This window comes from Crocuta crocuta, unplaced genomic scaffold, assembly GCF_008692635.1.
Source record: "Crocuta crocuta isolate KB4526 unplaced genomic scaffold, BGI_CrCroc_1.0 scaffold318, whole genome shotgun sequence".
NCBI classification, from domain to species: domain Eukaryota; kingdom Metazoa; phylum Chordata; class Mammalia; order Carnivora; family Hyaenidae; genus Crocuta; species Crocuta crocuta.
Window position 1 is genome coordinate 1,256,730 of NW_027531425.1, and position 23,881 is coordinate 1,280,610.

Here is a 23,881-nt window from a genome sequence, read left to right on the forward strand (position 1 = left end):
GGCGGTTTGTGTCACTACAGAGATTGGGGGGGAGGGTGATGATTTGGGTCAGATGATTAATGGGGTGTGTCTACTGTGGTTTGGCTGATGGAGCTGGTTTTACTGGCTCTCCTATAGTTGGCATTTTGTCTCAGAGGTTTTGTGATCTCTCCCTCTGGTGCTGAAAAGTGATGAGCTGGTTTTAGTTCTCTGTTTATCCACTCTCCATGCTCATTTAGGTTGCTTTTTTTTTTTTTTAATGTGTCAACTTTCATTGTAGGAGTTATGAAGGATGTCAGTGTGGACTTTCACCTGGACATCTGTCTGTGAATCGAGCAGCACTGGGAAAGGAGGAAGGGATAGAAAGTGTGGGTGAGAGTGAATCTAGCCTTTTCATGGCTCATGTGGACACCATTGCAGCTAAATTCTGTGAGGTGAAGGGGAGGTCCTGGTCTGTTGTCCAGGTCCTCTCTCCGTGTTGACATGAAGGTTTTTAGGAATGACAGTTGCCCCTAAATATTCACCACGGTCTGGACTTTTCTGAGTACTTGGTGGAACTGCTTACAGCTTTCTGAAGATAATTCTCCACAATAAATAGATTCTTTTTTTATTTTTTTATAAAACTTTTTAAAATGTTTTATTTATTTCTGAGAGAGAAAGGCAGCATGAGCAGAGGAGGGTCAGAGAGAGAGCGAGACACAGAATGCGAAGCAGGCTCCAGGCTCTGAGCTGTCAGCACAGAGCCCAATGCAGGGCTTGAACCACAAACTGTGAGATCATGACCTGAGCCGAAGTCAGATACTTAGCCAACTGAGCCACCCAGGTGCCCCCACAATAAATAGACTCTTTTTTAAAAAATATTTTTTACTGTTTTATTTATTTTTGAGAGAGAGAGAGAGAGAGAGAGAGGGAGACACAGAATCCAAAGCCACACCAGGCTCTGAGCTGTCAGCACAGAGCCTGACGCAGGGCTTGAACTCACAAACTGTGAGAGCATGACTGAGCCAAAGTCAGAAACTTAAACATAAACTGAGCAAGCAAGTGCATTAACTTAGAGAGTACTTACTACTAGTCAGTCACTGTGCTGGGTGTTGAGGATACAGAGAGAAATATGGTCCTTCCTACTTTTGATCATTATGAACAGATAACTAGAATAGACCATGATCGGTGTTGTTTAGATAAAACAAGATAGGAAGGGACTCAGGACTAGCCCATTGCTACTTGCTAAGTGGTTGCACAATTGACCATGTCCTTCTCCTCTCCTCTCCTTCCCCTTTCCCGCCCCTCCCTGCCCCTTGCTTGCCCCTCACCCCCCTCTTCTTTCCTTTTTATTTTTAGGTAATTTCCCCACCAATGTGGGGTTCAAACTCACAACCCTGAGATCAGGAGTTGCATGCTCTACCGACTGAGCCAGCCAGGCACCCCGTCCCCTTGCTTTTAGATTGTGAGTCGAAGATTAGACCAGTGGTCTGGTGGGTTACTCTTGTGCTTGGTAAATACCTTGCACACAGTTACCACCCCTTGCTTTTTCAAAAGAACCCAGCTTTTGCCCAGGAGGGGAGATTTCCCTGTCTCGGTGTCCCGTGTTGCTGATATACGCGTGCCGGCCAGGTGCTGGACTTACAGACTGGCATGAAAGGAGGGGCCTAATGAGATGCACAGAGGGGTCTGGGTGAAGGTAGACTTCTAGAAACCTTTTGGCGGTGCCATGTGTGGAAGAGAAGGACGTTTGAGGATCTGTAATAGGAAGGTGCATCCTGAAGCAGAAGAGCTTCTTAAATCAGAGCCCCCCTTACGCGAACAAAGTGGACAGCTCAGGAATGGGGCAGCAGCTCACAGTGAGATGACTAAAGCGAATCCTTTTCAGTTGGTACCATACAGAGTTTCAGTAAGAGTGTGTGTGGCTGCCCAGGGATCAGCCTTCTTACAGCCTAAGAACCCGCGGTCTGGGCCTTTCTGAACAAACGCAGGGGCTGCGCGAATCCTAGGCAGGAGTGGGCACCGGCACCCAGGTCAGGAATGATTGCATTCAGAATGCATCTGAGTGTTTCAGGTCCATGAATTTCAGGTTCCTTTTCCCAGACAGAGGTCTCTCATACTTTAGGAACATACACCGAAGCCTTGCCGTCCATAAACCAAAGGAATGTGATTTGGTCAGGAGATACTGATCTTAACCGAGCGCCTGAAGCTTTAAGAGGACAGAAGACTTGGCAGCTGGGATGCCGTCAGCCGCCATCAGAGAGCTGGACTGGAAAATCTGGAGCTTAGGCAAACTTGAATAACATTGTGTTTCAATACATGTATATGGAAAGATTAGCTCACACATTTCGTTATAAGTTATGCCATAAATGAGGAAGGTAACAAGCCAAACTTGCAGATGGTGGAGACATTTAAATGGGCCTTATGTTTAAGTGTTAGGTCTTCTGTCACAAAGGTTTTCATGTTGACATACTCGGTACAGTTTCCCCTCAGATTCACACCCGGGTTAGTGTAGTCCCTTCTGGCTCTGTCAGTTCAGTGATCTCGTGATTGCGATTGAGTCCTTGTATACTCCTTGGGCTGACCCACCACTGGATGTAAAAGGAAGGGGGAGGGATCAGGTCACTGCCACCTTTCTAGGTAGAGACACCTGCTCTGGGGACAAGCCAGGGAGGGGACGACTGTTTGGTATTTGGGGAGCCTTCTCTGACTGAGTCATTTTCCTGATGTCTCGTCCAACCAAGAGCTTCTGAGATGCTTCTTCCCTAGGACCTGGGCATCCTGACTGGGTCTCTGTGCAAGTCTCTGTCTACCCCACCTCACTGTCTCTCCATACTCTCCACCCTCCCACCCCAGGCCAGCTGAGCTGCATTGCCTTTCCGGCTAAGGAAGAGAAGTACCTCCAGCAGATTGCAGACTGCCTGCCCTGCATCTTGATCCTCGGCCAGGACTGTGACGTCAAGTGCCAGCTGTTGAACCTGCTGCTGGGGGTGCGGGTGCTTCCCGCCAGGCTGGGCAGTGAGGAGAACTGTAAGCTGCGGCGCCTCCGCTTCACCTATGGGACTCAGACTCGAGTGAGCCTGGCACTCCCCGGCCAGTACGAACTAGTGCACACGCTGGTTGCTCATCAGGGCAACTGGGAGACCATCCCCGAGGAGGACCTGGAGGTCCAAGAGGAGGGAGAGGATGCCGCCCATGTTTTAGCTGAACTGGAGGTGACGATGCACCACGCTCTCTTACAGGTACTGGTCTCCTACCCCCTACGACAGTTGCACATGCACGCTCTGGCTTTCCCTGTAGCTGAGCTTTCACGTATATAGTCTGGGCTCCGGGCATCAGCTGATAGAGTGCATAGCCTAGGAAGCTGAAGACCAAGGCCACAGCAGTGCCCATCCCTGCCTCTGCTACCATGCTGCACGATCCTGAACGATGTGCTTGTCTCCTCACCTCCGTATCTCCCTTTCTACTGCAGAAGGAATATGCTCCTTGCATCGTGACAAGCCTTCGCAGAATAACTATGGTCAGGGCTAGAAATCCTTTTTCATTTCTCAGCTGGAAGGTGTTGCTAGAATTGTCTCCAGCCATCCCTTTCTAAAAGGACTGATAAGGTAATAGATTAATAATGCTCTTACTAGAGCTGAGGCCGAGTGAAGAACCTTGTGAGGTTTTCTGTAGACCTGGCCATTATTTACCAAGTGGGACAGGTCATGTCTCCTACTTTCTAAGGAACTTGGGAGCCCAGCAACAAGTCTGGCTCAGCGTAAGGAGACAGGGAGGTCCCATCATCTGAAGACCATCTTTGCTTCTCTTTTGAAGTGAACTCCCGTGAGAGAGCACACCCCTCGCACCATCTTCCGAGAGTTCGTATTGACTGTCCGGTATTCCTGTCTCCCCTTAGGGAGGCCTCAGCTGCGTGCCAAGCTTCCTCTCCTACCCCACAGCTGGGACTCGCTAAGTGATTAGACTGAGTGAGGAGCAGCCGAGAATGTGACCCTGTTCGGGGTCAGGAGTGGGGAAGATTAAAAGAATGCAGACCTGCTCAGAACCTAGAGTCCCTTCGTGTTGCTTAGCTGTGCCCGGAAGGAAGGGCTAGTTTAGCAAGACTAGGAGATTTGTTTCTTCTTTCTTGTAACCTCCTTACCTACCCGTGTTTTAAAATACCTGATCTCCCAGTTAGTGAATGATTTCTTTGGTTGTGACCATGGCCTTTGACACTCCAGAAGTAGAAACTGTCATCTCATTTCCTTCCAAAGACCAGATTTCTTTTATCTTGATAAATGCTACAGGGGCTCTGTGCACAAGCCAGTGTTTCCTCCGAGCTGAGTCTCAGCTCTCTTTTCCTCTGACCGAGAGCTCGCACTCCTTCGCTCCAGGGTGCCGAGAGGGCTCTTGGAGAACGCTGACGGTAGCTCTGACTGTAATCCTTGTTTCTTGACCGAGGCTGCTCAGTTGACCCGCGAGCTTCTTCACAGTTCACAAGTATTTGAGCCATACACAGTCCTCCGTGATGTAACGGCCTGGTCTGGTTCCTTCAGGTTCCAGTGGCTCAGTGGGTTTTCAGACTTTCTTAGAATTTTGTTCACTGGGGTCACCCGGCTGACTCAGTCAATAGAGCATGCTACTCCTGATCTTAGGGTTGTGAGTTTGAGCCTCACATTGAGTGTAGAGATTACTTAAAATATACGTGAAGAATTTCACTCACCGTAAGAAATAACACTTTATGTCAAGACCTAGTACATATGTACACATATACATTGAAATAAAATTTCCTGGAACAATACTTTTACTTTTTTACAAAATACACTGTTATCTTCTGTGTCCTAGTTGATTTCATTTAGTAAAAATGATGGCAGCACCCCTAAAGTTGATGCTGTGGAGCACTGCATTAGGACCTGCAGCTTAAAGAAAACATTGTTAGATAGCTGCTATGACTGCTATTGTTTGGGCCACGATTCTTCCTGTTCTTGCCTTTTATTTTTATTTATTTATTCTTTTTTTAAAATGTTTGTTTATTTTTGAGAGACAGAGTGCGAGTGGGGGAGGGGCAGAGAGGGAGGGAGACACAGAATCCGGAGCAAGCTCCAGGCTCTGAGCTGTCAGCACAGAGCCCGACATGTGGGACTCGAACTCAGGAACCATGAAATCGGTGACCTGAACCAAAGTCGGACGCTTAACCAACTGAGCCACCCAGGGGCCCCCCTGTTCTTGCCTTTTAAAAACAATCTTGGAATGTGAACAAAGCCACGTACAGGAGAGGCACGTTATTTGATTGATTTCTCTGGATCCCTTCATTTTATTGACTTTAATTTTTAATGCTCATTTACTTTTGTACCATGAATTGAAGTCATTCAAGTGAGTCCTGGACAGGAAAGTGAGAGCCATTCCCCAGGTGCCCATGTGAGCACTTATCTTACTGAGAAGAGCCCCCCCTTGCCTGCCCCCGAGGTGTGCCAAGCGCTCAACTGGGGTAACGGTTGAGGAGGCCAGTTGGTTGGGAAGTTGAGACACCAAATCAGCTTTTCCCTCCGAAATAAGTATTCTCTTTCTGGAGGAATATTCTTCACTTGTCTTGAGGAATTCTCTAGGCTCTTATGTTCTGTTTCATGTGGTTTATGGGGCTTCCTTAGCCAGTGTTTCTCCGGATCTGCTTTATTCTCCAGTGGTTTTGATGTAGAAATAGCAACGGACCCCAACGGTTCTAAGTTTGGATCCCCTTGATGCCGCACCTCAGAGAAGCCTAAGTAGGCTTTGTGGAGCTCGGGCCCTGCTCGCCACTGTGGTCGGCTTCCTGTCTTCGTTACGTTCACAGGCCTCAGTGCCGGGAGCGTTTCACAGCTACCTTGATTTTTGTGCCAGAGAAAAAGATGTTTTTTGTTTAGCTCCAGTTATTTTTAGGACGAGTGAGTTAGCTCTAAACAGCCCTTCCATTTGGTTTCTAGGGGGTGGTAAAGAAAGGAAACACTTAGCTCAAGGAAACCAAGATTGAATTAGGGGAAATGAGATGTTCATTTTCAACTGTCAAACTATCAAAGCAGAATTTCCCCCTACCCTCTTAGACAATGGTCATTCTTCTAATACAGTACTTGAAAGCTGTCATAAATCAGCCATTTTTGGTTCATTTCAGAAGAGGCTGGACCACACGGACCCTTAGTGTTTGGTATTCCCAGCTTTGTAGCTCTGGGTCCCCTGAGATCCTTGCTTCATAATTCAGCAGCAGAGGGACACAGTCAAGCCATTACTTTCTAGAACCTCATCTTGTGTTAAAACTCATTTTCCAAACAGTGACCTGTTTCGCCGTCCACCACGCTCACTGGGTCTGTGTCCGTGTACACACTTTCCCTTCCCCACTCTTGCCCCCTTTCTGGCACGTCCACTACTGCCTCCTCTTACAAGTGCGGTGAGACACCGGTGTTGCTTCAGAGTTTTCCCTGTTGGGAGTGTGTGTGTGTGTGTGTGTGTGTGTATGTGTGTATTTTTCCTGAGAATGCCTATAAGAAAAGGAGTAGAAAGGAGCTGAAATGATTCAACTTTCTAAGTCTGAGCCTGGCCTCCTGCAGCCTGGCTGTGGCATCTTACTTATGGTGGCACTTATTGCTGACAGCTACCCTGCTGGCCTGTGTGTCTCCACCCTTTGGACGAGTGTACATCTCACCTGCAGCCAGACTGCCACATGCTGACTTGGTCATTGGCTCAGGGCTGTCCGGCAGGGTGTCTTTCAGGGAACTGAGGTGGACTAATGTTTCCAGGCAAGGTCTAATGACATGCACATAAACTCCTTTTTTCCCCTACTATTTTTAACTCTAACCAGTTGGAATAGTGAAGCTTTCTCTTTATAACCATCAGTGAGCAGCTAGCAATGGAAATCATCTATTTAAAAAAATTTTTTTAGTGTTTATTTATTTTCAAGAGAGAGGGTATGTGAGCGGGGGAGGGACAGAGAGAGAGACAGAATCTGAAGCAGGCTCCAGGCTCTGAGCTGTCAGCACAGAGCCCGACACGGGGCTCAAACCCACGAACCATGAGATCATGACCTGTGCTGAAGTCAAGTGCTTAACTGACTGAGCTACCCAGCTTCCTTGGAAATAATCTACTTTTAATTCTTATTTTTTTTTAAGTTTATTTATTTATTTTGAGAGAGAGAGAGAAGGATAGAGAGAGAATCCCAAGTAGGCTCCACACTGTCAGCACAGAGCACACAAGACGAGGCTCAAACCCACAAACTGTGAGATCATGATCTGAGCCAAAACCAAGAGTTGGATGCTCAACTGACTGAGCCCCTTAGGTGCCCGGAAGTAATCTATTTTTAATGTCATACAGACATTTAATTTCTCAGCGGTCAATGCTTTCACAACTCAAAATCATAAAGAATTTTACTTAAAATAACAAATTTATGCAACATTTTAACCTCTGAATTTACTAAACAGTGTTGCTGGAAAACCAACTTCTCTCAAATTTTTGTCTAGTTTTTGACGTGTATGATGGTGCCGTATAAAACTCAGTGTGTTGTGTGTTGCTTCCATTTGATTAGACACCACATCTTCTCCTGAATGTCTTTAGATTGAAAGGTAGCGGTCAACTGGTAAAAAGTCGGGAAGAAAGCTGGGTGAAGGTTCTTGGGGCAAGAAGATACCTTTTAGGAAGAGATAGTATATGGAATTACATAAAAAACAGCCATTCCAAGGGAAAAGACCCCAAGTTGGGGTAATATGTACAAGGTAAAGAATGATACTCGAAAGATAGAATTACAATAAGGAAACCGTGATTTTATGGGGCAAAGACAAAGGGGAACTAAAGTGTCATGTTAATAAAAAGTATTGGAACTTCAAATAGATGTGAAATTATAAATTTCTTCTGGGCAGTGAGGCTGTACTCATCACACTTAACTTCTCTCTTGCCTTTCCCCTGATGCGCAGTAACACATGCAGCAGGCACTAACCAGCCTGCATACGCTGCTCTCGGCCAGGAGACCTACAAATACCCACCGTAGGTTAATTTCCCTATTAAGGTTATATATAGGTGGTTTAGAGGCAAGTTAGATTTTTTTCTTGTTTTTGGGGTTTGTTTTGTGTTTGTGTTTTTTCTATGCCCACGACAAAGTAAAAAGAACAGCTTGAATCTGAGGCTGTGTTTTCTCAGTTCACCACCAGCACTTCCCATATGGCCGTCCAAGGTGAGCTCTTAGGGAGAAAGTCTGCCAGAGATGATAGTCTTCATCTTCTTCTTTCGACTGTTTTCCAGGTTCCCGTGTACCTCTTTCTTAGACCCTGAGGCTTCCCTTGGTGTTTTCTGAGCTGTCTCAGAGCTCTGCGTGTTTCACTTTAAGTCGAGGATGGTTGGGGTGGGGAATTCAGAGACTCAGAGGCTGCAGGTACTGTCAGCAGACCGTTAGGGTTATTAAAAATACTCTTTTTGACTTCTTTCCTGGCATCTCAGTGAGTCCCTGCAGATTGTTTCCTGGCAGAGACATGGGTTGGGAAGGATACACTTTTTAACTGGAAACTGGGCTCGTTAGGATTGCTAAAGTCATCTCGTCCACCCTTGATTTCTTCTTTCAGAACTTCCCCAACCTCAGCCCAGACAGTTCCTGACACACAGTGGACCTTCGGTAACCATTTAGCCGTGCCCTTTGTGGTCCGGCGGACCCAGATTTACATGCTGGCTTTGTTACTTCACCGTGTGGCTGTGCTGGTTCCCTCATTTGCAAGGTGGGGGTAACAGTCTGTGTCTTTGAGGACTGGTGCAAGGCCTCAATGAGAGGGTGTGTGTAAAGCACTTCACAGTAAGCCAGTCCCCTCCTCCCTGGATGTGTGGATCCGTGTCCTTGAGAAGAGAATGTCCCCTCTGTCAGTTCCCAGTCCTTTCCCTGACAACCATGTGGGAACTCCTAACTTACGTCCAGCCTAAGTCACTCCTGTCCCAGCTTACTTACAGTCATTATCCTGCTCTGGTTAGAGACAATGTTCTTCATAATTCATTACGAAATACTTTTGTAGTGAAAGAAGAGAAAGAGATTATTAAAAGGTAAATAATACAGAACTTAAAGTATAAAGTGAAGGTTTCCCTTCCTTCTTCTCTCTTCTTCGTCCTACTACTTTGTCTCTCTGCTTTGATGAATCTAGTGACAAGAGAATAAAGCTTCGGATTCCTGTTGTTTGTTTGTTTATTATTTTAGAGGGAGAGAGCAAGCATGAGCAGGGGAGAGTAGCGGGGGGGGGAGAGAGAAAGAGAGAGAGAGAGAGAGAGAGAGAGAGAGAGAGAATCTTAACCAGGCTCCAAGCTCAGGACAGAGCCCAATGTGGGGCTCAGTCCCACAACCCTGGGATCACGACCTGAGCCAAAATCAAGAGTCAGGTGTTCAACTGACTGAGCCACCCAGGGGCCCCCAGATTCCTGCTTTTATCTGTATCTATGGTACTGGACGTTTGAATAGCTGTTGAATACAGCTGCACAGAGGCTATTCAGTATATCTTCAGCAAGGCATTTTCTATAATGTAGCAAGAATGGAGAGGTATTTTCCTTAATATGTAGTTAATATGTAAGAGTGTTCTGGGAACCCTATAAAAATGAAGAGGAATCATCCTGGGTGGAAACAAACCGGAAAAATCAACAGCCCTGTGAGAATGGCCGGGGAGGAGAACGGGCGGTACAGAGGGACAGGGATTGAGGTCAAGACGGTGTGCTTCTTTTCTGTGTGATGTGAACCTGAGGTCAGAACTGGAGAGAAAGCAAAGGCATCTGTGAGCTACCTGAGTATATGGCTGTCTTCTATTTGAACCATCAGTTAATATACTCTTCCTCTGCCAGAACAGAGTTTCGGTGATGTGCCACGAACCATAGGCTAAGGAGTCTTCCGCAGTAAGGGCTGGTGTTCTTAGGAAGTGGTCCGGCTTCTTCAGTGATTGAGCAATTTCTTCTGGGCATTTAAGATAATGTCATTTTACATCAAAGATAAAACCCAAGAGGTCACTTCTGGGTGTTTACAGAGTAGCAATCTCCTTTCTGTGCATTCTCTTAATCTTGCCAAGAAAATTGATGATGAATGCACCAACTTCTGCAGATTCTATAGATTTGTGCAGAATGTACTCTACAAGAGAAAGCTCTTTAGGGATTCACTGTGACTCACAGTGGGAATTATGGGGTACTCTTAGGATTCCCTGAGATTCTTTTTCCCTGATTGAGTTAGGAGTAAAATGCTCACTCACTGCTTTATTCTTAGCATAGAGAAAACAGCAATTGCAGATAAATGTGTGGGATATGGGTTGAAAGACAGCACATTCACATGCAATTATTGAAGAGTAGTGAAGGCATCATTGATTCATCCCTCCGTCCCACGTTTGTTTACTGGACGCTCGCGAAGCGCCACGCCCCGACAGAGGTGCTGGGAAGGAAGCTAGCCTTCCTCAAAGCAGTCCGAGATCAGACTTCCTCTCACGTGGCCCTGACAGGGCCCAGAGCAGGTGTGGCTCCTCCTCTCCATATTGATTATTACTTTTTTCACTCCCTGTCTCCAGGAGACCGTGCTGGCTTCCCTTTTTGTTTATAACTGTCAGGGATGAATCATCCCTTCACCGTAAGTGTCACAAAATCACATAGCACATCCCAGACTCACGTGTGCTGCTGCCAGGTTGTCAGGCCGCAGCTCTTTTTGCCCATTTCCTAGCAGCCACGAAGGCCACGAAGGCGCAGCGAGACCGACTGCATGAGGCAGTTCTCCGGGGAGTCGAGGGGCAGGAGCACAGTACTCGGTTCCAATCCACTTTATTTCGTACAACATCTGGTTAGGAGTGGACGCCTTCTTTCTAGGTGCCACCGTATTGGGCAGCACCCACCAGTAGAAAGCCCTGAATCCGTTTTTTAAAAAAAATGAATTTGCAGCTGTGAGCACATAAAGTCAGCCGTCTCCTGAGAAGGATTTTGGTTCTGCAAACGGCCTCTGCAGCTTTCGGTTTTCTTGCACATACAGAATGGACATTGAGAAATTTTTTTCTTAATGCTTATTATTTTTGAGAGAGAGAGAGACAGAGCACAAGCAAGGGAGGGACAGAGAGAGAGGGAGACACAGAACCTGAAGCAGGCTCCAGGCTCCAAACTGTCAGCGCAGGACACGACATGGGCCTCGAACTCATGAACTGTGAGATCATGACCTGAGCCAACGTCGGACTCTCAACCAACTAAGCTACCCAGGCGCCCCCAAAATGGATTTTAAGTAGACATTGATTTTAGACTTTTAAGAAAACCCTTGAAATAAGCAAGCAAACAAAATTGTTCCTGACAGTTTTCTAAAGAACTCCTACTTTAGGCTTTCTTTTCTTTTTTCTTTTTCTCTTTTTTTATAGTTTATTTATTTTTGAGACAAAGAGAGGCAGAGTATGAGTGGGGGAGGGGCAGAGAGAGAGGGAGACCCAGAATCTGAAACAGGCTTCAGGCTCTAAGCTGTCAGCCCAGAGCCTGATGTGGGGTTCGAACCCACGAACTGTGAGATGTGACCTGAGCTGAAGTCGGATACTTAACCGACTGAGCCACCCAGGCGCCCCTAGGCTTTCTTCTCATAATATTCCTGTGATAAGTCAGATTGACTTAGGTCTTTAAAAATGTATATATTTAAGAAAGGTTTGCAACTTTAAAATAAATATTTTAAAAAACATATTCACCTATAATTCTCCACCTTATTGTAGCTTTTCATTCCTTGGGATTCTCTTCTTGTTGTTTTTAAATTATTATGTATTATATAATGTTGGCATTCAGACAATTATGTGTTCTAGTCTCAGCCTTAAAAGTTCTTACCCACTTTTTGAATATGCCTCATGGAGTGATTCATGCCATCACAGAGTGACTCAGGATAGTGAAAGGGGGTTTGTTTGGAACAGTGAGATGAGTGTCAGACCAGTCTACCAACCAGAAGACATTTCCTGCAATTCCAGGCATAGATGAAACAGCAGATTTCTTTTTGGCCTGAGCTTGGACAGAAAGTAGGTGGATTTTTAGTGTTTGCTCAAATCATAGTTGGTGAGATGCTATAAGCACTTTTAGCTTTAGGGAGTTCCCAGGGGCCAGCCAAACACCAGTTCGGTGACCCATCTGTGAATTAAACTTCCTAGTTATTTACTGGGGAAGATGAGACCTTGTGCTTTTCTGAGGATAGGAGATCTCCCTTTCTCTCTCTCCCTCTCTCTCTCTCTCTCTCTCTCTCTCTCTCTCTCTCTCCCTCTCTTCCTCTCTCCCTCTCTCCCTCTCCCTCTCTCCCTCCCTCACTCCCTCCCCCTCTCTCTCCCTCTCTCTCACACACACACATACAGACTACAAGAGACAATAGGCTAGCATTTTCCAGTTCTTTCGTACTGGAAAGGTCCCAGGTTTTTATCTAAAATTTCTTTCATCAAAAATGCCTGCTGTTCAATAAGGTAAGGAATGAAAACAGAGTATCAGTCTGAAAGAAAATAAACAACTGTGTATCTTTTACATCTCAAATAAAGTAAATTTGCAACATCCGACAAATGTTAAGGACACAAATGAGCAGATTTGTGCTGAATTCTTTTATAACTCTGTAAAATGTGCTATAACTCTGTGGAGGCCTGATTTGGAATTGCAGATCCCTGAAGATCTCAGGAGTTGGTGTGCCTGCAGTGGCTATCAAGGCAGGAGTCTCCGGATTGGCCCTTAGGTTCAGGATGCCAGGCAGAGTAGATACCTCCAGAGATAGAAACGAGCAGCAGCGTATGCAGTGGATGGAAATGCATGCTCCAAAGTGCCTCAGGGTCCTCAGGAAAGAAGTAGAGCATAGGGGCGCCTGAGTAGCTCAGTTGGTTAAGTGTCTGACTCTTGATTTCGACCAGGTCATGATCTCAGGGGTCATGAGTTCGAGCCCTGCATTGGGCTCTCCGCTGACAGTGTGGAGCCTGCTTCAGATTCTCTCTCCCCCCTCGCCCCTCCCCCACTTGCATGCACATATGTGTGCATGCTGTCTCTTTCTCTCAAAATAAAAAAATAAACTTAAAAATAAAAGTAGAACACAAAACAAAAACTTTTGGTTAGTAAAGGACCTGTAGAGGTTTGTTTCTAAACCGAAGCTCATTCTTGCAACTCACTTTATCTTTATCTTGGGTATATCACTCATGACTGGGTTCAATCATATGGAACAGTCAGTCTGGAAAATGGGCTTGCTTAAACAAGTTAGAGGTTAATTTTTTTCCCCTTGTGAAAGAAACCTGAAGCTAGCCTGGTGTGGCAGCTCTGCAGTCATCAGGGACCCAAACCCCCTATTTCTTTTTGCTCCGTCATCCTCAGTGCTGGCTTCTGCCCTCAGGTTTGCTTTAAGGCTGTGGGATGACCTTTGTGCCACAGGCAAGAAGGGTGAGCTCAAAGAGCGCACTTCCTGATAGAGTCAAACCCCCTCTCAGGAGCTTTCCTGGAAGCCCCACCCGGTTATTGACCATCTTGTCTGAGGCTGTTGCCTTCCCAATAATGCAGAGGCTAAATACTGAGTAGACAGACCTTAGTCTCTGTCCTACCAGGTGATCATGAGAATAAAGGTATTACCAAGACTGAAGTGGCTAAGACTTTGAGATACCTGCAGACTTTTAAGATAGGACAGTAATAATATCTGGCAAGCCTGGTTTTTAGTTTGTTGCTTGATTGATCCAACAGTATTGAGGGCCATGTGTTAGGAACTGGAGTTACAGTAGCTAACAAGGCAGTCGTGGTCCCTGCCCTCAAAGGGTTGACAGGCTAATAGGGAAGATGGGTTAAAAAAAATTAATTGTACATGTGTTGAACATTAAGGAAAAGGGAAGTAGAGAGTGCTGGGGATTTTGTTCTAGGAAAGACTGTCTAAGGGCATGACATGAGTACACAGGGAGATGGAAGCCTGCTCGGAAGCTGGCCTGGGAGTTAGCTGGCTTTGAAAGGTTGGGTGAGTGCAATGAACGAGGATTAGAATGGGAAGAATGTTCCAGGCAGCCTCAGTCCTGATCTGACTATTTCCACAGCACTTCTTTCTCCTTGCATTATTTGTCTCACTCCTTCATTGGAGGGCATCAGCAGGTCTTTCCAAACAATGAGGGAAGCCAGGAACTAAATTCTTTTTTCTGAAGTGGCTAAAGAGATTGCCATTCTTTCTACTGACTGCTTTCTCTCTCTAGACGAGTGCCTGTGTGCACAGGCTGCACCAGGGAGTGCTGGTAAACCAGGAAGGAGTTGGACTAATGACTGGGGCATACCGAAGTCCCGTTGTGCCCTCATAGATCTGGATTTTGGTCTCAGTGTGGGACTCTGGGGAGGCAAGGATTGGTTCTGACCCTGAAATGCTGATATGACCACCACCCTTCCCCTTCTAGGAAGTGGACATTGTGGTAGCACCGTGCCAAGGCCTCCGGCCTGCAGTGGATGTTCTGGGTGACTTGGTGAATGATTTCTTGCCTGTGATAACCTATGCACTCCACAAGGATGAACTCTCTGAGAGGGATGAGCAAGAGCTTCAGGAAATCCGAAAGTATTTCTCCTTTCCGGTGTTCTTTTTCAAAGTGCCGAAGCTGGGCTCGGAGATCATTTCCTCCTCTCCCAGAAGAATGGAGAATGAAAGGTCACCACTCCATCACCAGCTGATCGACCTGGGCTATCTGAGCAGCAGTCACTGTAACTGCGGGGCTCCTGGCCAAGACACTAAAGCTCAGAGCATGTTGGTGGAACAGAGTGAGAAACTGAGACACTTGAGCACATTTTCTCACCAGGTGCTACAGACTCGCCTGGTGGACGCGGCCAAGGCCCTGAACCTGGTGCATTGCCGCTCCCTCGACATCTTTATTAACCAGGCCTTTGACATGCAGCGGGACCTGCAGATTACTCCCAAACGTCTGGAATATACTCGAAAAAAGGAGAACGAGTTGTATGAATCATTGATGAATATTGCCAACCGAAAGCAGGAGGAAATGAAGGACATGATTGTTGAGACGCTGAACACCATGAAGGAGGAACTTCTGGACGATGCTGCCAACATGGAATTTAAAGGTAGGTCCCAGAAAGCTGGGCGTGGGCTGCTGGGACCAGAGGATTCTTAAACCCTTTGCTGGCCAGAAATTGAGTCCATGAATTCTAGGGGCCAAAGGAAATGCAGGGGGATCTCATCTATCCAACTGTTGATAGCAGGAGCCTACTGTAAATCACTTAGCCCGAGTAGCCTCTCTTGTTCTCAGAGGCTTTCCTGGCAGATTCCACTGTCATTCCTTCCCAGGAACTTCTGGTAAGTTCTTCCTAATAGTGCTCTTTCATCTCCAGTGTGTATCTGTATCCCCTTGACTTTGATGGGGCTGGAGAAGAGATGCTGAATAATGTTAGTAAGCCATGCTTTGACCTTGGCTTTAATGCCTGGCCTGTGCTTCCTTATTGGTTCTTTTTGTGTGTGTTGTGGTCTCATTTTCTCTCCAGGCTGCTCCGCTCACAAGCATTTCCCAAAGTCCTGTTTTCAGCTTTTCCGGAAGTCCCATTCTTCCTGAATGGGACTGTTAACAAAATTGGGTGGTGGTGACTAGTCAGGTCATTTGGGGCTGAGGTTTAGATGTGGCTGGCCTTGTATGCTGACCGGTCTGTGGATCTCCCACAAGAATGTTAGTCCCACCACCTGATCATTAAAGTGAAGTGGTTTGCGGGGCGCCTGGGTGGCTTAGTTGGTTAGGCGTCCGGCTTTCGCTTAAGTCATGATCTCGCGGTTCGTGGGTTCGAGCCCCGTGTTGGGCTCTGTGCTGACTGCCAGCTCAGAGCCTGGAGCCTGTTTCAGAGTCTGTGTCTCCCTCTTTCTCTGACCCTCCCCTGCTTACACTGTCTCTCTCTCTGTCTCCTAGAAATAAATAAAAATATTAAAAAAAAAATAAAGTGAAGTGGTTTGCAAGTTACCCTTTGAGGTCTCCATCCTGGCTGTACATGTGAATCTGCTGGGAGGCTCTTTGGAAATATAAATGTTTGAGACCAGCACAGAGTACTTCAGACCTGTTAGTTAGAATTTCTTTTCTTTCCTTTTTTTTTTTTAAGTTTATTTATTTTTGAGAGAGAGAGCAAGCATATGCAAGAGGAGGAGGGTCAGAGAGAGAGGGAGAGACAGAATTCAACAAGCTCCATGCTGTCAGCAGAGTCTGACTCTAGGCTAGAGCCTATGAAGTGCAGGATCATGACCCAAGGTGAGATCAAGAGTTGGATGCTTATCTGACTGAGCCATCCAGGCCCCCCAATCTGAATTTCTAACATGGGAGCTAGTGTCAGTTTTCTTTTCTTTGCATCAATGTTATTTGTTTGTTTTCCCAGTCCCTGTGTGGCTTCTGCATATTGCCATCCTCTTGATGAGGGAACTGAGGCTCAGGCAGGTTAAGTAATTTGCTCAAGGTCACACAGCTACTGGAGAGTAAAGGCAGAATTTGAATCTAACAGTCTGATTTCTGAGTCAGTCTCCGTGCTTTCCTGCTTCTTACCCTGTTTCTGGTACTGCCGCCGCCGCCATCGGCCTCATACCGGCTACAGAGGCTCAGCGTGGTGTCCAGCTCTCTGCCCTCTGTCGTCCTCATGGGCGGCTGGCTGCCAAGTCCTGACGAGTCTCCTTCCCTGTTTCATATCTACCTTTGCTTCTCTGCGTCCTCTTCTACCTGTTGCTCTCCCTGACACCTTCCTCTCCCGTCTCCAGTGCATCCCTGTTCCGAAAATTAGTGGCTCCCTGTTCCTACAGACCAAGTTTAGACTCATTAGCCTGATGTGAAAGATCTCCCAAAGCCTAGCCCTGACCAACTTTCCCGAGATGCCCCTTCCTGCAATTTCTATTTCAGTCGGTCTCAACTGCTTGCTGTCCTCCATATGCTTCCTTCACTTTTTCTTTGCTCCTGTTCTGCCTTAAACCCCTCATGTCTTTTATTTGTGAATTTCCAAATCCTGTCTACCCTTCACGGCCTCTTCTAGGTAACATTTTTCATGACGACGTCTACTTTTCTTGGCCAATTGTGATCGCATGCATCGGAACTCCCACAGCATTTCATGCGTATGTGAAATTTCTGGTGTATTTCACTCTTCTTTATTACAATTATTTACGTTCTCCTGACTGTTTTCTAAAATCCTAGAGATGAAGGAGAGTAGGGTCTTGTTTATCATTGGATCTCTTACAGCAGGTAACACAGAGTCCGCGGACAGTACCTCATCAGAGCTTGAGTGAGCGTGTGAATGATGGTATACGGCTGTGTCACACTTACAGACACAAGTGTAAGCACAGGTGCCTTATTTCTTATAGGTCTTCCTAAAGATGAGCACAGATGACTCTTCAGTGAATTCCCACTGTAGAGAGGACTTGCAGTGGAGATGTTGGGAAGGCCTGTGAAATCTTTGACTGTTTATTGTATGCCAGGTACACCGTGTTTCGTGCCTGGGATGCTGTGGTTAGTTCAACAGATGCAGGGGAACTTGGAACAAGTAGATCAGACATCTGGCTCTGTTAGCTACATGATGGATTTGTGAAGCTGCTTTCCTATTTGGCTGTGTATGAGACAAGATGTACATGTCTACTACCTTACCTTGTTCTAAGTTCTTCCTGGAGACCCTTGATGCAATGATAAGTAGACTTAGAAGAGGCCAGAAGATTTACCATACGGCCTAAGGAGCCAGATTTCTGGTACTGTTTTTTTAAATAAAAGTAACACATGTATGCTGGCTATATGGCATACACACTTTAGAAAAGACTTCTGGGTGTTTGTTTTTTTTAATTTTCTTAACATTTTTTTAAATTTTATTTTTGAGGGAGAGAGAGAGAGAGAGAGAGAGAGAGACAGAGCATGAGCAGAGGAGGGGCAGAGAGAGGGAGACACAGAACCTGAAGCTGTCAGGACAGAGCCCGATGTGGGTCTCAAACTTGCGAACCGCGAGATAATGACCTGAGCCCAAGTCCGGCACTTAACCGACTGAGCCACCTAGGCTCCCAGCTTTTGCTTTTCTTTAAAGGTAATATTTTGACTCAGAGGTAAGGATACTGTTCTCCAGCCATCTACTTTTCCTTCATATGTTCCTCTGCCCCTTACGCTTTCACTGAACTCCTATGTTAGAGATCTTTCCAAAAATATACATATGGATTTGTCTTCTAATCGATATACCTGGTTTTATTTAACTATACCCCTACTGGTGGACATTTAGGCTATTTCTTTCTTTTTTCTTTTTTTACTATTACAAACTGTACTGCACTGATCATTATTTACATACATATCTTTTGGACTTGTAAGGGTATAATTCTAGAAAAACAGTTCCTAGAAGCAGAATAGTTAGGTCAAAGGGTATGTGAATGTTTTTGTTGGTTGGTTGGTTAGTTTAACATTTTGATAGATTAAAATAATTTGATAGATTTTACGAGATTTCCCCCACAGAGGTAGCACGAGTTTAAAGTCCCACAGTGGACACGAGAGTGTTTTTTTAGGAATGGAGTTTTTGCAGGCCATTTGTCTTCTCTTAAGTTCTGTCCTCTGGCTTGCAAAACAGATTTCTGATTCTGGGAGGTAGCAGGATGGTGACAGTGTTCCAGTTGTACTTTTTATTTATCTAGTAATTGATTAGTGCTGAGTCCCCGACTCTCGGGTTTTTCCAGGAGCCAGGCGGTGTGAAAGGTTACAGAGATCCAAGGCTTTGCAGTCCCTGAGCTGTGAGTTCAAATACTAGCTGTGTTACTTCCCAACTGTACTATATCCTTCTGAGTGCCACCTCTGTCCTCTCTTTGAGACGGTTTCCCCATCTATAAAATATGACCAATAATACCCACCTGACGGGGCGCCTCAGTCGGTTGAGTGCCCGACTTCGGCTCAGGTCACGATCTTGCCATTTGTTGAGTTTCAGCCCCACATCGGGCTCACTGCTCTCAGCACAGGGCCCACTTCTGATCATCTGTTTCCCTCACTCTCTGTCCTTCCCCCTCTCACACATTCTCTCTCTCTCTCTCAAAAATAAATAAAACATTTAAAAAAAATACGCACCTGACAAAGTTATTGTGAGGATTAAATTCAATTGCATATATAAAATACATATTATGGTGCCTGTCAAATAGTCTGCACTCAATAAATGATCCTCCCCTCCTATAAATGTGACATAAAAGCTGACAGCATCAATAGTCTCACTCTAGACACAGTTGCCTTTGCTCAGTATTCTTAGATGCCTGAAGCAGCAGAGGATCGGCTGGCCCCTCATCATCCTGAAGGTGAGAGTTCGTCAGCAGGCCGTGTCTCTTATAGCCATCATGCTGGTAGCTCCTTGGCTTTGTTTGGGAGAGGCCTTTATTCTCAGTGCCTGCCCCTTCCTCTCACAGCCACCTGGCTTCTCTCTCGCCTCCATAGATGTCATTGTCCCCGAGAACGGAGAGCCAGTGGGCACCAGAGAAATCAAATGTTGCATCCGCCAGATCCAGGAGCTCATCATCTCCCGGCTTAATCAGGCGGTGGCTAACAAGCTCATCAGCTCGGTGGATTACCTGCGTGAGAGCTTTGTGGGAACCCTGGAACGGTGTCTGCAGAGCCTGGAGAAGTCCCAGGACGTCTCCATTCACATCACCAGTAATTATCTCAAACAGGTACTCGAAGAATGGTTAGGACACCATGTTGTGGGTAACCCAGGTGGCAGACACCGTGCGGAAACCCAACCTCAAGTGAGCCAGGAATTTCCCTTTCGCCCTTTTGCCCATCCACTTTGAATCATATTTAGTTTTTCCATCACATGAGCACCACCTGTCAGAGGTGCTTGTGAACTGCAAGGTTGTGGTTGGGGTGATGAGCAAAAAGGTGAAGAGGGAAGTGAAGGGGCCCAGAGAGCTGCAAAATTGATGATCAGCCAGCACTGGCTCTGCACACATCTCAATGGATATATTTGGGAACCTTGAAACTGGACTCTGTGCTCTAAGTAAATATTATTTATCCCACGTTCTAATCAGCCCCTCTGCTCAGGGCATATTGACTTTTGTCTGTGTTCTCTTTCAGATCTTAAATGCCGCCTATCATGTTGAAGTTACATTTCACTCAGGGTCCTCGGTTACAAGGATGCTGTGGGAGCAAATCAAACAGGTGGGGCTTGCTTAGCGAACAGTCTCTGGCCCTGGTTGGCTCAGAACCATAGGCACCCCCATAGCAGCTGATGTGTAGGATCTTCTGCTGGTGTAGGTGGGGGGCCGTTTGTCCTGACTTGCCTGCCCAGGACGGCTCTGGCCTGGCCTGTTCTGAGATGATTAGGAATGGTGCCGCTTGAACGTGGTGCATTTAAATATTTTATGCAGCCCTAAGACTCTCCTTTGCTAGCTTCTTCAGATTCCTTTCTCCCCATCTGAAATGTTCTCTCAGAATCAAGCCAGAGGCCATTTGTGTGGTTTCTTTTCTGGAATTTGATGTGGCTCTTATTCCATACCGAGTCCAGAAAGGGAATTAGCGGGCGCCCCCCGCACTGACTATGTGCAGTGAGGGTTTGTGAGCATGTAGACTGGGCCTCATGTTCTCTGAAGCTTTCCTGAGGCCTGGGCCCTGATGGTGAGGTAGATGGAAGTGGAGAGGAATCTGGGCCTTCACGTGGCTGCTCTCTTACTAGCCTGCTCCTAACGAGTGGGTAGCCCAGAGGGAAAGGGCATTGGCTCCTTCTGGTGGCTCCTGTCCGCACCCCTGAGTGAGCTGACTCTCCTCGTCCCGCAGATCATCCAGCGCATCACATGGGTGAGCCCACCTGCCATCACACTGGAATGGAAGAGGAAGGTGGCCCAGGAGGCCATCGAGAGCCTCAGTGCCTCCAAGCTGGCCAAGAGCATCTGCAGCCAGTTCCGGACCCGACTCAACAGTTCCCACGAGGCTTTTGCGGCCTCCTTGAGGCAGGTGGGTATGTGGGAAGAGAGAGAAGAGCCTTACCTGTGGAGCAATATTTTGCCCGCTGCTCTGTGCATAATTTTTCTGAAATCATCAGCGCATCCTCTTCCTTGTGTTAAAGGATAATATCATGTTATAGGAAGTTTCATCAATGCATTTTTCATGTGGAGATTTTTCTAACTCTTGGGAACATGGAGGGAACTCAGTTCATTTCTCCCTGTTTCACTGAGTGAGAAATGAAAAGCAAGGGGTAGGAATTTTATTGATTTAGTATTTTAGAAATGAGTCACAGAGAGGGGTGGGCTTGTAACTTTCATACTGGTTCACAGTGATGTAGCATGTGCTTGTCCCCTCGGAGTGTTTGTGTGTATGTGTGAGCACACGCAGGTGTGTACGTGTGTGTAGAGGGGAGGGTGTGGAGATTGATTACGTGTCCAGGAAGAAAGGTGGTCATTTATCGAGAGCTCACTGTGTGGTAGTGTCGGGGCCACGTTCCACACAGCTTGTGTAACTCTCCGTGGTCCTCAGGAGGTAGATATTATTGTCCCCGTATAATAGGTGAGGAAGCCAAACTAAGGACTTGGTAAGTCATGTGTCGTCTTTCTGTTTCCCTCCCAGCTAGAAGCTGGCCACTCAGGCCGGTTGGAGAAAACAGAAGATCTATGGCTGAAGGTTCGTAAGGATCATGCCCCCCGCCTGGCTCGCCTTTCTCTGGAAAGCCGTTCTTTACAGGATGTCCTGTTACATCGTGAGTCCTTGTTTTTCCCAAGTAAATTGGAGGAAGTTTCTGGATACCTGGCATTCGCGTGTTCTACCTCTAACGCTGCTCCCTTGCAAAGCTGCCTAAGCACCCACTGATGTGTTTTTGAAACCCTAACATCTCTTTGGTCCTGCTATTTGTATACTCCAGATGACATGACTGGTTTAGCGTCCGACTTTGGCTCAGGTCATGATCTCGTGGTTCATTGGTTTGAGCCCCATGTCGGGCTCTGTGCTGACAGCTAGAGCCTGGAGCCTGCTTCAGATTCTGTGTCTCCCTCTCTCTCTGCCCCTCCCCCACTCACGCTCTGTCTCTCTCTCAAAAATAAATAAATATGAAAAATAAATAAATAAATCAAACCAGTTAGGTTACTTTCTACTGGTTTCCAGTACCGTCAGAATTACAACTTCCTACTTTTAGATCCACATCTGAGAATCCTTTTTTTTTCCATAAATAAAATATATGTATTTTTTTCATATGCAATCTTTAAGATTTTATTTTATTTTATTAAAAAAATTTTTTTTTTTTTTTTTTTTTGGGGAGGGGGAGACAGGGGGGGGGGGGGGGGGNTCACGACCTGAGCCGAAGCCGGACACTCAACCGACTGAGCCACCCAGGCACCCTTAAGATTTTATTTTTAAGTAATCTCTACACCCAGTGTGGGGCTCGAACCCACAACCCCAAGTGTGAGAGTCACATGCTCCACTGACTGAGCCAACCAGGGACCGCACACATTCAGGAATCTTAGGGAGGTTGGCCAGCAGCCTCCCATTCCTCCTGCCTTATCCCTGTCTCCGTATCTCGTAGGTAAACCTAAACTGGGTCAGGAACTGGGCCGCGGCCAGTATGGTGTGGTGTACCTGTGTGACAACTGGGGAGGACACTTCCCTTGTGCCCTCAAGTCGGTCGTCCCTCCAGATGAGAAGCACTGGAATGACCTGGCTCTGGAGTTTCACTACATGAGGTGGGTTCTCCTGTCATTTATCCCTATGGGGAAGGATCCAGAGAAGAAGCCAGAAGTCTGATACAAATGTCGTACCAAGAGCTGCAGTGTGCCCGCTGTCTCTATTCCTGTGTCCCAAGATGCCGTAGACAGTATTTCCGGGTTTGGTCCGGTCGTGCTCTCTTCCGGGCCTTCGGTGTCTTTGCTTGTCCCCTCCCCGCCATCCTGATTTCTCATGCTCTGCCGTCCGTTTGGCTTCTTCCTCAGCCCTTACAGTCTGTCTGTTTTCAGATTGTGTCATTCTTTGTCCTTGCTAGAGGCCATTGTCTTTGCCGCTCCTCTGTTCTGAGGGCCATTCCCTCAGGACCTGGACAGAGTGGGGTGTGAGGGTTGCCCCTTCCCGCGTGGCGGCGCCGGAGCCAGAGCGCTGCGCCCCAAGCTCTGGTGCTCCCGCCAGGTCTCTGCCGAAGCACGAGCGCCTGGTGGACCTCCACGGCTCAGTCATCGACTACAGCTACGGCGGCGGCTCCAGCATCGCCGTGCTGCTCATCATGGAGAGGCTGCACCGGGACCTGTACACTGGGCTCAAGGTGAGGGGAGGCCAGGGGGTGGCGTGCGGCGTGCAGCCAGGGCCGTGGGCTCCTGTCTGGCCTGCCGTCCTGTTTTGTCTGGCCAGACCTTCTGGCTTTCACAAGACTTTGCTGGACCAGTCAAGCTTGACTACCCTAATCCAGAAACATCTTGCAGATTTTTGAGTCTATTTTTTGGCCCAGTTTTTATCCAGAACACCGCCAGTTCACCACCTTCACCTCTCGTGATGGTGGTACAAACCGGGACTACGCGGGGGAGCAGAAAACCATCCTTAAATTTTTTTTTTTTTTAATGTTTTATTTATTTCTAGGAGAGAGAGAGAGAGACAGCGTGAGCAGGGGAGGGTCAGAGAGAGAGGGAGTCACAGACTGAAACAGGCTCCAGGCTCTGAGCTGGGAGTCAGCACAGAGCCCGACGCGGGGCTCGAACCCACGAACCGCGAGATCATGACCTAAGCGAAAGTCGGACGCTTAACCGACTAAGCCACCCAGGCGCCCCAACAGCAGAAAACCATCCTATAGCTTTGCTAGTCCTTCTCCCTGTTTTTGCTCTTCATGGATAAGCCAGTTTTTGTTGTTTCATCAACCAGTATTTATCAGTGCCTCCTTTGTCCAAGAGCCTCTCTTGAGCACCAGAAGGGGATATCAGAAAGTGTAATTGCCAGGGGCCCCCCGGCTGGCTCAGTCAGTGGCGCGTGTGACACTTGATCTTGGGGTCAGGGGTTCAAGCCCCACATCAGGTAGAGAGCTCACTTTAAAAAAAAAAAAAAAGGTGTAATTGTCACAACTTCCT

At 46.9% G+C, this 23,881-nt stretch overlaps 1 protein-coding gene across 1 annotated transcript in view; it reads left to right on the plus strand.

Annotated features, from left to right (window-relative positions):
* Positions 1–23,881, plus strand: part of DSTYK (dual serine/threonine and tyrosine protein kinase) — a 49,501-nt gene that overhangs the window by 14,769 nt on the left and 10,851 nt on the right. Inside the window, exons 2-9 of the mRNA XM_077771968.1 lie at positions 2,815–3,200; positions 14,292–14,961; positions 19,293–19,525; positions 19,929–20,012; positions 20,628–20,804; positions 21,414–21,543; positions 22,363–22,519; positions 22,956–23,088. Of these exons, the coding sequence (XP_077628094.1) occupies positions 2,815–3,200; positions 14,292–14,961; positions 19,293–19,525; positions 19,929–20,012; positions 20,628–20,804; positions 21,414–21,543; positions 22,363–22,519; positions 22,956–23,088 (1,970 nt within the window). The remainder of the gene's footprint in view (positions 1–2,814; positions 3,201–14,291; positions 14,962–19,292; positions 19,526–19,928; positions 20,013–20,627; positions 20,805–21,413; positions 21,544–22,362; positions 22,520–22,955; positions 23,089–23,881) is intronic.